The following is a 15,115-nucleotide window of genomic DNA, read 5'->3' as shown; positions in this document are numbered from 1 at the left end:
TAAATATGTATCAAAACATTTTTTAACGTCACGTTAAAGAGGGGGAGACTAGACTGTGGTCACACCCTCTTTCTCCTACCCCCTTTTCTTCTCATCTGACCATCAAAACCAGTTGGGATATTGTTCTCAGAAATCTAACATATAAACTAAAGGCCCTTTGAAAATAATCTCGTGACATTTATAAAGCAACATAAAAGGAAACAATGGATGAATTAGACATTGTTAAAATTAAAAACTTCAAAAGACACCATCAAGGAAGTGAAAAAACAACCTAAAGCATAAGAGAAAAAGATGTGCAAATCAGATATCTGATGAGGCTTATATCCAGAATATATAATTTTTACATCTCAACAACAAAAAGACAAATACCCAGTTAAAAAATGGACAAAGGATCTCAGTATATCTTTCCAAAGAGATACACAAATGGCCAATAAACACATGAAAAGATACTCAGTATCCTTAGTCATTAGGGAAATGCAAATCAAACCCATGATGAGATACCACTTCACACCCATATGGTGGCTATAATTTAAAATGACAGACAGTAACAAACATTGGCAAGGATGTAGGGAAACTGGCATCCTCACACTTTGCTGGTGGGATTGAGTGCAGTCATTTTTGAATGCAGTTTGACAGTTCCCCAAAATGTTAAAGGTAGATCTACCATATGATGCAGAAACTCTACTCCTTGGCACATACCTCAGAGAACTGAAAACATAGGTCTATACAAAAACTTACACACATATATTCATAGCAACATTACTCCTAATACTCAAAAGGTGAAAATAATCCAAATTCCCATGAAATGCTGAATGCATAACCAAAAGGTGGTATGTTTATACAATGGAATATTATTCGGCGATAAAAAGAAATGAAGTATTGATGAATGCTACAACATGGATGAACCTTGTAAACATTATCCTAAGTGAAGGAATTCAATGACTAAATGCCACATATTGTATGATTCCATTTATATTAAATGTGCAGAATAGGCAAATTTATAGAGACAAAAAGTAGATTAGTGGTTGGCAGGGACTTGGGGGGGGGGCGGGGAATGGGGAGTGACAGCCAATGGATATGGGATTTCTTTTTAGGGTGATGAAAATATTCTGGAACTAGATAGTGGTTATGGTTGCACAACTCTGTGAGTACACTAAAAACCACTAAACTATACATTTTGAAAGTGTGAGTTTAATGGCAAGTGAATTATATCTCAAAAAAGCTATTGTAGAAAGCAAAGCATAGTTATGAATACACTGTATATGCTTTAAAACAATAATTTCCAGGGCTTCCCTGGTGGCGCAGTGGTTGAGAGTCCGCCTGCGGATGCAGGGGACACGGGTTCGTGTCCCGGTCTGGGAAGATCCCACATGCCGCGGAGCGGCTGGGCCCGTGAGCCATGGCCGTTGAGCCTGCGCGTCCGGAGCCTGTGCTCCGCAACGGGAGAGGCCACAACAGTGAGAGGCCCGCGTACCGCAAAAAAAAAAAAAAAAAAAAAAAAAAACAATAATTTCCAATATTAGTTTTTACTTTATAGTTTATAATTCCAGACTAACTTAATTTTTAGATATTTGTGGGTCCACAGATCATGTAGGAGATAAGAATGAAGCCTCACTAGTAGTAACTATTAATACGTGAAGGGAAGGCCAAATGGAAATGTTGCAAATCAAAATTTTAAAATAAATGGTGTTTTAATTCTTCCAAATACATACTGAAGTTACAAGGCATTGTTAATTGTGAAGTTAAATTTGCTAGAGTGATTTAAATGAATAAAAAATGACTAATAATTATCTCAATCCACTTATCCAACCGATCAATGTTTCATTCTTTCCTCTGCACCAACAGACTTGTTCATTTTTAAACAAATGGGTACCTTTTAAAATGCTTGAATACTATTTTACTAAGTAGGTTAAATATTCCCCTGAAATCTAATATATGATGTTTACTTGCCTAGCAAGCCCTTCTTTAAAAGATAATTGTACCTAACAATTTTATATTGCTTTACAGTTTATAAAGCACTTTATATATATTTTATTCCTCAAAATAAAACTCTGGGCCTAACCTTGACTCTTCCCCTCTCCCTGTCGCATTCAGTCAACTAGTTACAAAGTTCTGTCCAATTTAACCCTCAAATATCTCTCCAAGCTGCTGACCTCTCCCCATCCTCACTGCACCATCCCAGTCCAAGTCCCCAACATGTCTATCCTAGATTCTGCAGTGGTCCCTGATTGCACTTTCCCTCTTGTACCAACTCAAGCCATTTTTATAAGCAAACATTATTTTTTATACAAATCTGATCATGTCACTCCCTTCTGAAAATTCACCATATTGTTCCTGTCACTCTGAAGATAAACCCCAAATCTCCAGAATGGTTTCCTAGGTGCTACCCCTACATATTCTGGCATCTGGATGCTCTCTCCAGCCTCAGTGGACACCCCTGTCTCCCTGACTCTCTGGACTAGTCACACTGGATTTCCTTTAGTCCTGCAGAATGCTGCATGCCTCAGGGACTTTGCATCTGTAATTCCCTCTGCCTGGAATGTCTTTCCATTTATTTCTGGCTTATTCTTTTTCATCATTCAGGTCTCAGCTTAAATGTCACCTTCTCAGGGAAGCCTTCCCATCATCTTATTTCAGGCTGTGAACCTTGCTATTATTTCTTCTCAAGGAACTTCCTCTTTTAGCACTCATCAAAATGGTAATTAATGCTTTTTATTAATGTTAAAAGATAACAACATTCTTTCCCTCTCCCACTATTGCTCTATAGTGGGCTCCTTCTCATCTCTAGATCCAAGCTTAACTGTCACTTTTCAAGTGGGTACCACTGTATGAAGAAGGCATATCTCCCCACTCCCATATTCTTTTATTTACTAATTATTTCCTTCCTGTTTTCTTCTCTAGAATGTAACCATCATAAAAGCATATGTGACTTGTTGATTGCTGGATTCCCAGAGTCTAGAACAGTGTCTACAGCATGTTAGGTGCTCTGTGAACATGTGTTAAATGAATAAATGAATGAACCCTATGAGTCAGGCAGGGCGCAGATACTGATAGTTTTATAGATGGAGAAATGGAGTTTAGAGACATGCAGTAAAGTGTGACTTCACTTCTGTCATTAGTAAATGGCAATGCCAGAAGTAGAACCCAGATGGTCTTACTTCTAATCCTACGTCCTTAATTCAGGTGAAATTTGGGCTCCTGGCTCTATTTAAATAATTTGAGAGTCATCACTTTTTTGCCTGACACCCGACTAGACATATGATGCTTCATTGGAGAAGGTGTAATGAGTGATCAGATTAGCCTGGAGCTATTTTATTCCATGGGATAGTGTTAGAGTTGGGTTTTTTGTGTTTTTTGTAAGGGGGGGAAGGGGAGGTGAGGGTTGGTTTTGGTTTGTTTTTTCTTTTTTTTTTTAAGATGGGACCAGTTTACAGATTAATCCTCAGGCATATAATCAGGCTTTCAGAAGTTAAGTGTGTTATGATTGACAACTTATTTTATTTGTTAGTGACCTCCCTTAATTATGTATTTAATTCATAAGGCCAAAACATTACACATAAATTGGCATGAATGAGAAGACAGAAAACAAAAGTCTTCTCACCAAGCATCTCTTATATGAAAAGAGGATGCCTTAAGAAGGGGGTAAAGCCAGAGCAGCAATGTATTTTTCATGCTGTGTCCAGCAAGAATGTCTTGTCGAAGGGCCATGTGAGGGCTAAATGCTACTCAGGTTCTGCTTGCCAAGTCCCTGGAACAGAGTTGCCGTGCCCTGGAACAGAGTTGGGTCAGACCAAAAGAAAGATTCATCTGCGAGGGAGCACTTTTCCTTAATTCAGGTAAAGGTGCCCTTGTGGTTCAGGGGCCCTGAGTATAAGCCCCACATCTCAGGGCTCTGGCTTGCCCCGCTGCATGATTGGAAACCCCATCAAGAAAGGAACTGGGGAGATGAACGCAGATCAAATCCTGAATGGGAGCATGGGCCCAGGCTCTTTCAAACTCCAGAGTGCATCTGACTTAGAACTCCTGATAAGTCAGAAAACATTACTCTGAGAAGCTAGAGTACTGCCCCCAATCCTGTTCACAGCAGTTCACATTCCAGTATGAGAACAGATAGGTGAACATTCCTGAGGTTGGTTATACCTAAAATGGCTAATCTATTTTCTTCTACATTTGTATTTACATTCCACGTCTACTGGGTTCATGAATAACTAAATATCATTACTGCAACCTCAGGCAGGTGACTTGTGTCAGGAGTTCATTCTCTACCTGGGAAATGTTCATTTTAAAATATTTACACAGGCCTGACACTTCTTGAACGTGTGTTGCAATGTAGGCAGTTCTCACAGAAAAGAATTCTCGGCAAAGCTTTGCTTGCTGTACCCACTTCTCTTGTTGAGGGGCCACCTTGGGAAACCACATCCGTGTTTATGCACCACTGTAGTTCTGCATCTTCCTGTTAGAGAGGGTGTGCAGGTGAGGCTGAAGGGAGCATTGCAGAAACATGTGGGCTTGGCTTTGCCACTGGGTGGTGATGAAATTGCTGATGAGTTATTAACCTTCTGAGTGTCAGTTTCTTCAATAAAATGAGGATTCTGGCATTTGTTTGACTTACCTATCAGATGGGTTGCAAGGATCAAATGCAAGATGTATAAGAAAAATCCTTGGACGTGACCAAGTTCTACACTAGGTGTAATAATAGTTGCAACAGAAGCAAACTTCTTGGAAATTATGTCTTTTTTCCACTTTAGACCAAATTGTTTATCTTTATGTTGTGAACCATCCCCACATGGAGTCCACTGTGGAGATATTTAAATTTGAGGAGCAACAACGTTCTTTGGTACACCTGAAAACTATAAAACACGAACTTCTCAAAAGGTATGGAATTGAAGTATTTCATTTGTGCCTCTGCTGTGTGCTTTGTTTTCTTTAGTTCACAGCCTTTGTTAAACTTTTGTTTTGAAGCTTTTTCTTCTAAAGCTTTCTAAAGGTTCTCATGGTGACACTGCCCAGCACCTCACTAGAAATTGCTGTATTCGGTATTGAATATCTTTATATTCTCCAACTTTTTGAAAGCATTTTAACCCTATAAAGTTGCTCTAATTCCATCCTCCATAACACAACAGTGCAGAACCTGCTATTGGGCTCTTTAAACACCCACACCCTTTAGTTGTCCTGGTAGGTTGTATTCTGAAAGCCATACCCATTGGGTGTTATAACCAGCCTCCAGAAGGACCATTCCTTTGTTCAATCAAAGTTTTAAAGTAACATTTGAAAAAAGGCCTGTAGGCCTATATAAAAATTCACATTTATTAAGTATTGACTATGTGCCAGGCACTGGGCCAAAATCCCTAATTCCCTTTCACTCTCACAACTGCCTTTAGTAATAGGCATGAGTAAACAGAGACTTAGAGCAGTTTGGGGTAAGTTACTTACCCAAATTACATAATTTGTAAGTGGTAGAACTAGGGTGTAAACCTTGACCCATCTGAATTCAAAGCTGGGCTCTTAATCACTGTGGTGAACAGCTTTGAGAAAAATTGTAAGTTTTTTACTGGCTAGGTTGCCTGTTTCAAGCCTGTAACAAACAGTGAAGAATCTTTTATAAAATGGATTCAACGCTGAAAGACTGGTTCTAAAACAGTAGAGGTTAATCTTTCCATGAGGTAGAACAGTAGGGAAAGAAAAGGAAGGAGGTTCATCTTCTCTCCTTTGCTCTCTTTTTCAACAACACATTTGAATTTCTCCCCATAGAATTTAGGGGCAACAAAAGGAGAGGCAGAAGAAGTAAGAGAACTTGAAGTTGTTGACTTTTCCCATGATGCACTGTGCTGGGTTCTGAGGCTCAGTGGGGACCAGCACTGCCACTGCTGTGTGACTGAGAAACTGTGGACAAGTCACTTAACCTGTGCTTCAGTTTTCCTCAGCAAAATGGGGTTTCCCTCAAAGGCCTGACTTACCTACCTGGTGATTGTGAGGGTCAAATGCAATAACATCTCCTTGTGGGAAGAGCGCCTCAGAAAGCACAGCCTGAGGGAAAACTCAAGACACAGCTCCTTTGTTAGGGAGTGCCAGCCCAGGATGCAGAAGTCAGAGACCAGCCTGAGGCAGGGAAAGCGGAGTGTTATGGGTTGAATCGTGTCTCCTCAAAATGATATGTTGACATTTTAACCCCTGATACCCCAGAACATGACCTTATGTGGAAATAGGATCCTTACAGATGTAATTAGTTAAGATGAGGCTGTATTAGAGCTGAGCGCTCCCTTAATCCAATATGATTGATGTCCTTATAAGAAGACAGACGGACACACAGGGAGAATGCGTGTGAAGATGGAAAGTGAGATTGGAGTGATGGTCTACAAGCCAAGGAATGCCTGAGGCTACCAGAAGCTAGAAGAGGCAAGGAAGGATCCACCGGTAGAACCTTCAGAGGGAGCATGGCTCTGTCAACAATTTGATTGCAGACTTCTGGCCTCCAGAACTATGAGACAGTAAATTTTGTTGTCTTAAGCCACCCAGTTTGTGGTACTTTGTTACAGCAGCACCAGGAAACTCATATGGGAGAGAGTCTATAGCAAATGCATTGTTAAGCCAGCTACTGCCAAGTGCAACTGACTGCTTGAAACCATGGGATTGCCCTCCAGTAAGCAACATAAACCTCATTTCAAGACAATCTGGCCAAGATAAGAAAGGAAGAGGAGTTTATCCACCCCCGCCCCCCATCTCTCAGTAGTCAGAGGTTTGCCTCAAGGGGTGTTAATTCCTGCACATACCTTTTTACCCATGTGCAAGGCAAGTCTGGTGATATCCTGTGCTTTGAATTTGACACGGAAGCCTGGAAATGGGAGTAAGAGGCCTATAACAGACATGAGGTAAGGCGCTATAAGGGTACACCGTGGAAAGTCTGTCAGATCCTATGCAGAGCTGGTTGAAATAGTGCCAGCTGGAATAGGGCAGGCGTGGCTTTGAGGATCTAAAGAGGACCTTGAGAGGTGCCCTGATAAACACATACCCAAGCATTTCAAAGGGTAGAACAAAGTGCTATGGAACAAATTATGAGGGAATTTAACTTAATCTATGGTGATAATACTTTTTGGAAGAAGGACTGCGTAAGCTGAGACCTAAAAGACAAGTAGCCCAATAACATGGGGAGAGTCATTGTACAACAAAACCTCAAAGTATTTCCTGATTCATCCAAATTTTTCTTTCCTAAATTTAATGTAAACTTGTATGGATATAACTGAATCACTTTGCTGTACACCTGTAACTAACACATCATTGTTAACTATACTCCAATATAAAATAAAAATTTTTTTAAATCATAAATGCCATTAGAAAGGGTGACACATTAACTTTATTGACAATATTGTGTATTTTAGAAAGTTGCTGAGTAAAGAAGTTTCACACACACACACACACACAGGTTCAATCTTTTTTTTTTTTTACATTTTTTTCTAGTCATCATCTCTTTTTTTCTTTTCCAAAATAGAAATGATTTTGTTTTAATTGTTGTGAGAATGAGACTTGTTCATTTAAAAATTTCAATGGTATTGAACATAAATAAGAAAGAATAACACTCATAATCCCACCTATGCAGAGAAAATATAAAGGTCAGGATGAACTGGGTCTTGCTACAATAATAGGAAAGAAAAACCCTAGCATCTTTAATGGCTCAAACCCACAAAGTTTTGTCTTGTTGTCATACTCATGCTACATATCCAATGTAGGTGATTCAGGGAGTCAGTTTTATGGTGTCCTCATTTAGAACCTTAAGAGAGGACCACACTCTCGTTTATCAGAAAAGTTGCTGGTTACTGTGGAAGAGTGAGTGAAGCATGGTGGATCTTGGACTGCCTCTTAAAGTCTCCCATCTCGGAAGCTACATACATTACTTCATTTTTTTTTTAACTCTTTTTTTTTTTAACATCTTCATTGGAGTATAATTGCTTTACAATGGTGTGTTAGTTTCTGCTTTATAACAAAGTGAATCAGCTATACATATACGTATATCCCCAGATCTCCTCCCTCTTGCGTCTCCCTCCCACCCCTCTAGGAGGACACAAAGCACCGAGCTGATCTGCCTGACCAGCTCTTTATCGGCAACCTGATCATGAGGTGGACAGATCAGAGCTTAAAGATTTTTTTCAAAATTAGGGGAATATGGTGGAGCTGCATATTAACAACAGTGGGAAATTACCCAGTTTTGGGTTCATTGTGTTTGATGATTCTGAGCCTGTTCAGAAGGTGCTTAGCAACAGGCCCATCATGTTCAGAGGTGAGGTCCATCTAAATGTGGAAGAAAAGAAGACTCGAGCCGCCCAGGAAGGGGACCGCCGAGATAACCACCTGCAGGGACCTGGAGGCCCTCGAGGTGGGCTGGGTGGTGGGATGAGAGGCCCACCCTGTGGAGGCATGGTGCAGAAACCAGGATTTGCAGTGGGAAGGGGCAGTGCTCCAAGGCAGTGAATTGCTCTTCACCGATCTTCAGGCAGCAGTACAAACCCTAGCTCCCACAAAACGGTAAATTTCTTCAGCCAACCTTTGGTATCTTGGAATCTGATCCTAGTCTATCATAAACTGCTTAAGTTTGTAAAATTTTACTTTTTGTGTTAATGGTGTGTGCTCCTTAGCCCCCACCCCCATTTTAGTCCTTCACTTCCAATTTTGTGGAATGATATTTTAGGAAAAATGGATTTTTAAAGAAGAAAAAAAAAAGACTGCATTTCCCTGCTTTACTTGCATATACAGACTGGATTTTTTTTAACAGTTTCCCCAAAGGAATGTTTCTTCCTTATTACTGACATTTGATATGTTTCATTCACTGGAATATTTCTTACTTATTTTCTACATGTTTCAAAATCCTGGGAGAATTACAGGATTTGATAAACATTTTGAAGGCAGGAAAAACCCAAATTGTCTCTTCTTTGAGAGTCAGGACTACCTTCTGGTGCAGAAAAATTGCCGTTGGAAAAATTGACAATTTAGATTCTCTCTGGTATGGTTAAAAATGGAATAAAAGGTGTTAGTGGAGTTTTTCTTTGGATACGCGATCACCAAACAGTTCCAAAACCTACTGTTTTTACCACTGAAATTTAAATTGTGAGATAGGTTTTAAATGTCTAGAATGCAACTGATAAGCTTTTCTTGAACTGTTAGACTTTTTTTTGAAGTAGAGTTTTTTCATGTTTAATTTGTATTTGTAAAAAAAAGAAAACAAAAAAATTTTAAAAATCTGAATAACATAAAACCAGAGCAAAACTGTTGTGCCTTCTATTTATCTTTGATTCCAGTCTTGGCAATTGTTTAAAGAAAAATAATAATAATTTTAAAAAACCTAGATTTGTTCTATCAGGTTCAGAGTGTGTTGGGAATTATAGAATCCCTCTTTCACCTGTAAAAAAAAAAACAAAAAAAAAAACAGTCGCAAGTCAACGGATATAGATTTGAGGTTTATTTGTATACTTGTCTGTTTTTGCTGATTTCTGTGGAAGGGAGGAGTGAGAAAATAACAAATGGCTAAAAGAAAATCCATCAGGGCAATGAAAAGTCATGTACTTTCTGTGGAATCCTTTAATCCACACTAGTTCATGTATACTTTTTCAAACTGATGAATTTATTGGTCTTTGAGATTTAGTGATTTTAAATAGCCCATGGTTTTTTTTCTTTTCCTCTCTCTGTCTCTTTCTCTTTTTTTTTCTTTTTCATTTTAGTGTGAATGACATTGTGGTTCTCGGAGCAGAACAGTTCTATGCCACCAGAGACCACTATTTTACCAACTTCTTCTTGGTACTATTAGAGATGGTCATGGATCTTCGCTGGACTTACATTCTTTTCTACAGTCCAAGAGAGGTTAAAGTGGTGGCCAAAGGATTTATTTCTGCCAATGGGATCACCATCTCACCAGACAAGAAGTAAGCTCTTTTATAAATTCCAACCCTTTACCCTTGACATTTTCATGGATTCCTTCCCTGAAGAAGCGCTTACTTCCTGAGGCTTAAGTAGTCAATACATGTGTGGAGGGATCCAGCGTGGCCAGGGTTCACAATAAATGTGTGATCTTAAGCCAACCATGCCGTCTTGCACTTTAGGGTCCCCCAACAAAATGAGGGATTTTGACTCAAGGATATGAGGTCCTTGTTCCAGACTCTTATGTGACTAGAAAAGAGTATAAATGCAGGATACCTCTGCCCCTTATGAAGCTAGAAGGTCTTTAATCACTTATACTAAGTTCAGTTACCCAAAAGTTCTTATTGGAGAGGGAGACCCAACTTAGATTGGGCATTGGGATTGTATAAGTTTCAGACTTACTGTTATACTACAACAGAATTTTCTATGAGAAGACATTATTTTATGCAGCATAAAATTTTATGAGAAACTCTTTTAAAGTGTTTTTAAAATGGAAGGTTATTTAAAAAGAAGAGTACCATGAATATTAAATGTAAAGGTGACATAATAAATAGAGATGATCCCTGTGGAAAACTACACTAAGTATTCTTCCTCTTTTTAAAAATAATTGTGACTGAGTTTCATGATCATCTGCTACTTCTTTTCAAGCACGAGTTTCTGGAAGTATAGGCTCTATTGGACTTATGAGAGGTCCACTTACCTCCATTCAATTTAAAGAATAAAGTGTGATTCATAACTGATGAGACTGAGCCTATATGTCAGCTAGAAACACAATTCCATTACCTTATGGTCATATCTCGTATTCAACGCTTACTTAAAAGCACTTCAAGAGTATTAAAAATACCAGTCCATTATCTTTTACTGTAGTTTAGAAAGGCACTGTAGTGGCACTTTGAGCTATTGTGAATTTGTATACTTCTTCTCCAAAATAAAAGTTAGTATCATCTCTCATTACTACTTGCTTAAATGTAAATGTTACTTACTTCAAAGGTATATCTATGTAGCTGATGTACTGGATAAGAACATTCATGTAATGAAAAAACATGACAACTGGGATTTAACTCAACTTAAGGTAAAAGTACCCTGTCTTCCCACACAACGTGTTCTATTACATTAGTTCCCAAGCTTGACCTGGGAATGCGCTCCCTGAATGAAGGAAACGAGACTGTTTTAGAAGAATGTTGGTGAGATTATGCTTGCACTTCTAAAATTCAGTAGCAAAAATCTAATTTCAGGAGCCAGAAGGAGCTGGTGGGAGGGAGGAGGTAGGGAAGAAAGTCAAAACAATGTCTTCACTACTTCCTCTTTGTTGGAAGGTAATCCAGTTGGGCACCTTAGTGGATAACTTAACTGTTGATCCTGACACGGGAGATATTTTGGCAGGATGCCATCCTAATGCCATCAAGCTGCTGATGTATAATACTGAGGATCCTCCAGGGTCAGAAGTAAGTTCTTATACTTCTCTACGCTCATGGGAAAAGCGGCAAGAACAATCAATTTGTTGAGGTGACTTGGGAGAATTTAGCAGGTCATATGTGATGTTCCAGAACTGAACAAATTCTGCATATGGGAAGAGTAAAGATTTGGGGCAGGATGGGGAGATACAGCCCATTAACCCCTTCAAGTCACCTGGTGACTGTTTAACATCAGTGCTAAACAGCATATCCCATCCTTGCAAAGGCTGTACTTGCTATTGAGAATCATGGGAAAATATGAGCTTGATTATTCAAATTGACCCAGATTCCCAATATCGTAGTTCCAGTCAGGATGTAGGCTCTGAGCAGGCCCTAAAGTTAGGCAAAGGGAGAGTCATATATGGAAACATCTTTCATACTGCCCAACAGGAAGCTCCCATGAAAGGGTTTAAACGACTGTAGTCTCATAACAAAATTAGATTTTGCCCGCAGGTTCTATTATATATGATAGTGTTGAAGAATGTCTCATTTTATAGATGTTCTTTTAAATCTCTTCTAAAATAATATCATATGCCATTGAATTTTATATGGCATTAGAAATAAAGCATTGCAATTTCTATAGCATTGAGCTTAAGAATAAAAAAATCTCTAGTGAATTTAAATACAGATATAAATTCTTGGCACACATACTAGGAGAGATTTTTTCACAAAAATTTACTGAGCACTTATAATGTACTAGTCTTTATTCTAATGCTTAGAAAATAATCAGAAAACAAAACATACAAAGATCCCTGCTGTTAGGGAGGGAGAAAGACAATGAACAATAAGCATAAGAAATAAGTAAATTAGATAGTAAGTTTGCAAGTGGTAAGTTCTATGGGAAGAAAAAGCATAACAGTAAAAGGGATCAGGATTACTGTGAACAGAGGGATGGCAGGTCTTATTAAATATGGAGACTAGGCTATGACTCATTGAGAAGGTAAAGTTTGAACAAAGAGGAGAATGTTTGAATCTAGGTTTGGGGAGTTGGGAAATTGAGACTCAAATCCCACCCTGGTAATTGGCCCAGTGGGTAAAGTAGAACATACAGTTATTCTGCTTCCAATATTGCTATTCTTTAGTCTAAAAAAATTGTTTTAAAAAGATTTGTTTCTTTTATTAACATATTAGTCACAACTTTTTTTGTTTTGTTTTTGGCTCTGCCACATGGCTTGTGGGATCTTAGTTCCCTGACCAGGGATTGAACCCGTGCCCTCGCCAGTGAAAGCCCGGAGTCCTAACCACTGGACTGCCAGAGAATTCCCTAGTCAACATTTTCTTGACAAAAACCAACAACAACCAAAAACAAACAAACAAACTAAACACCCCAAAACATCAAAAAATATAAAAAGAAACAAAAGTCCAGCCTGAGACTAGAACCTGAAGAATTGTTACCCTAAGCTACCCTGGCCTCAGATACATGCCCCCCAAAGTGATACACATAACTTTTCTACAAATGCCCAACAACATCTGCTTTAAGAGAATGAAAATACGATCCACAGAATGATAAGAAAATTGTTTAGACTCTTTTTCTTGTCTCCATTTTCAAGTTTAATCATTTGTTTATTTTAGATAAGACTTCTTTCTTCATAATTACTGACACCCTTTATTTTTGGTGGAGGCTAATGTTTTCTACATGAGTTCCAGCTTGAGTATTTCCATGTAACAAACCTGAGATAAAGTTGTAGGATCTTTCTCAAGATAAAACAAAAACAAAAAACCCTAAATTCTATTTTAATAAGAGATGTTGATATAGACTCATGACTCATGAAATCCTAATCCTCAATTAAATCCTAATTTAATTCACATCATGCCCTATTTGAGTGAACTTCATCCAGGCTATTTGGAAACCTGAGCACTTATGTATTTACTGATTAGCAAACTAAACTGTGTAAATCCTGTGGATCAATAACAGTACTAGGCAGTGATGTGTCAGATTGAATTCCAAAGTAAGCATTCTTTATGCTTCCTTGAGGGAGGGGTCCAGCTGTGAAAACTACCATCTACTGGTTCTGGGTTGGGTTGGCTGGCTAACTGGTTGTCCCTTCATTTTCTTGTCCCATGTTTCCCTCCTCATCCTGAATGCCCAGTCAAAGGCAAGAACCTTTCCACAGAGGGAGCAACACTGTTCACCGAAGATTAGATAAGAGCATTCACGGTTCTTACCTCTCTCTATAGAGAAGTCTGAACTATCAAAATTGTGTAAACCATCTGCTGAGGAATTTGGCTAATGTGAGATCACTAGTCCACTTGACTGACTAGATATCGTTAGGACACTGATACTTTCATCAGAAGAAGAAAAAGAAAAGATTGAAGATGTATGGATTTTTAGCTTATTGATTTCTGAGAAACATATTACTCCTGGAGTATTTGGGAAGGAAAACATCTCTGATGGCTGTTTGTTCATAGTCTACTAATGAATGATCTTTCTTGACAGGTACTTCGCATCCAGAATGCTGTGTCTGAGAAGCCCAGGATAAGCACTGAGTATGCCAACAATGGCTCAGTGCTTCAGGGCAGCTCTGTGGCTTCTGTGTACCAGGGGAAGCTTCTCATAGGCACCGTATTTCACAAAGCTCTGTACTGTGTGCTCTAGAGTCCAGATATTCCAAAAAGTCTACATATTTGGTAAAAGTAAACCCTTAATTATATAATGACTGGAACTGTAAGTAAATGACAATAAAAATAACTACATAATAAATTTTTATTGGACACACCAATAAAAATGTGTCCGACTTTTCTCATGGATAGAAGTAAAGAAGCAGAGAGATTATGTAATATCCACCTAATTGCAAGTCAAGATAGTGACAGTCCAACAAGAAACTAAACCTCTTAATTCTTTTTATCTACCACCCCCAATATTCTTTCTACAATAAGATGAGTGAGCTGTGGTAAGTGAGGTGTCCAGCTCACCTAGGGCTCCTTGGTAACTGTGTGGCAAAATTAACCTCCTGCAACTGTGATGTTCTGAGCCTCCTGCAGTCCAGACCAGGAGAAAAGCTAATGTTCAAATATTTATAATTCCCCCTCTCTTCCCTCAATTGCACAAGGCACAAACGACCAATCAAGTGCCCAGCCCATGGATAAAAGCAAGAATTGGCATCATGGGACTGCCCAAAGTCCTCCTTGAACTTGCATTCTCCCAATGTAGACACAGGAAATAAGGTTCTGGAAAATCTGACAAAGACAGACCACACTGCCTACTTTAAGGCAGGGCAGGGCTAATCTGATCTTTGTAATAGGTCTTTATTTGTAGTGATATCTGTATCTGAAGTGTTGTAATCAGCTTGGCTCTGACCCAGGAGATGGTGCCTCAGGACTGTTATCCTCAGCTGCTTTAAACGTGCTCTTCTGGTTGATTCAATAAACACTTATTAAGCAACATTCCATACACCTGGCCCTAAAGAAGCTGAAATAAATAACAGTATTGTATTGAAATCTTGTCTTACGGACCAACTCAACCTTAGTTTGATGAGAATGAACAGAAGTGTCCCTTTCTTGGTCAAAAACCAGGACAACCTTTAGGAAATCATTAACAGGACTTAGTATACACAAGCACTCCACCCCCTTCCTTTTTTTTTTTTTTTTTTTTTTTTGCGGTACGCGGGCCACTCACCGCCGCGGCCTCTTCCGTTGCGGAGCACAGGCTCCGGACGCACAGGCTCAGCGGACCGGACCGGGGCACGAACCCACATCCCCTGCATCGGCAGGCGAACTACCAACCACTGTGCCACCAGGGAAGCCCCCCCCCTTCCTTT

At 39.1% G+C, this 15,115-nt stretch overlaps 1 protein-coding gene across 1 annotated transcript in view; it reads left to right on the top strand.

Moving 5' to 3' along the window:
- Positions 1–14,741, top strand: part of LOC101287293 (serum paraoxonase/lactonase 3) — a 33,996-nt gene extending 19,255 nt beyond the window's left edge. Inside the window, exons 5-9 of the mRNA XM_004265577.3 lie at positions 4,749–4,875; positions 9,708–9,908; positions 10,894–10,975; positions 11,220–11,348; positions 13,795–14,741. Coding sequence (XP_004265625.1) covers positions 4,749–4,875; positions 9,708–9,908; positions 10,894–10,975; positions 11,220–11,348; positions 13,795–13,953 — 698 coding nt within the window. The 3' untranslated portion in view covers positions 13,954–14,741. The remainder of the gene's footprint in view (positions 1–4,748; positions 4,876–9,707; positions 9,909–10,893; positions 10,976–11,219; positions 11,349–13,794) is intronic.
- The last annotated feature ends 374 nt before the right edge of the window (positions 14,742–15,115 follow it).

This window comes from Orcinus orca, chromosome 9 (assembly GCF_937001465.1).
Source record: "Orcinus orca chromosome 9, mOrcOrc1.1, whole genome shotgun sequence".
Taxonomy (NCBI): Eukaryota; Metazoa; Chordata; class Mammalia; order Artiodactyla; family Delphinidae; genus Orcinus; species Orcinus orca.
This window is presented reverse-complemented; position numbering and strand designations above follow the sequence as displayed.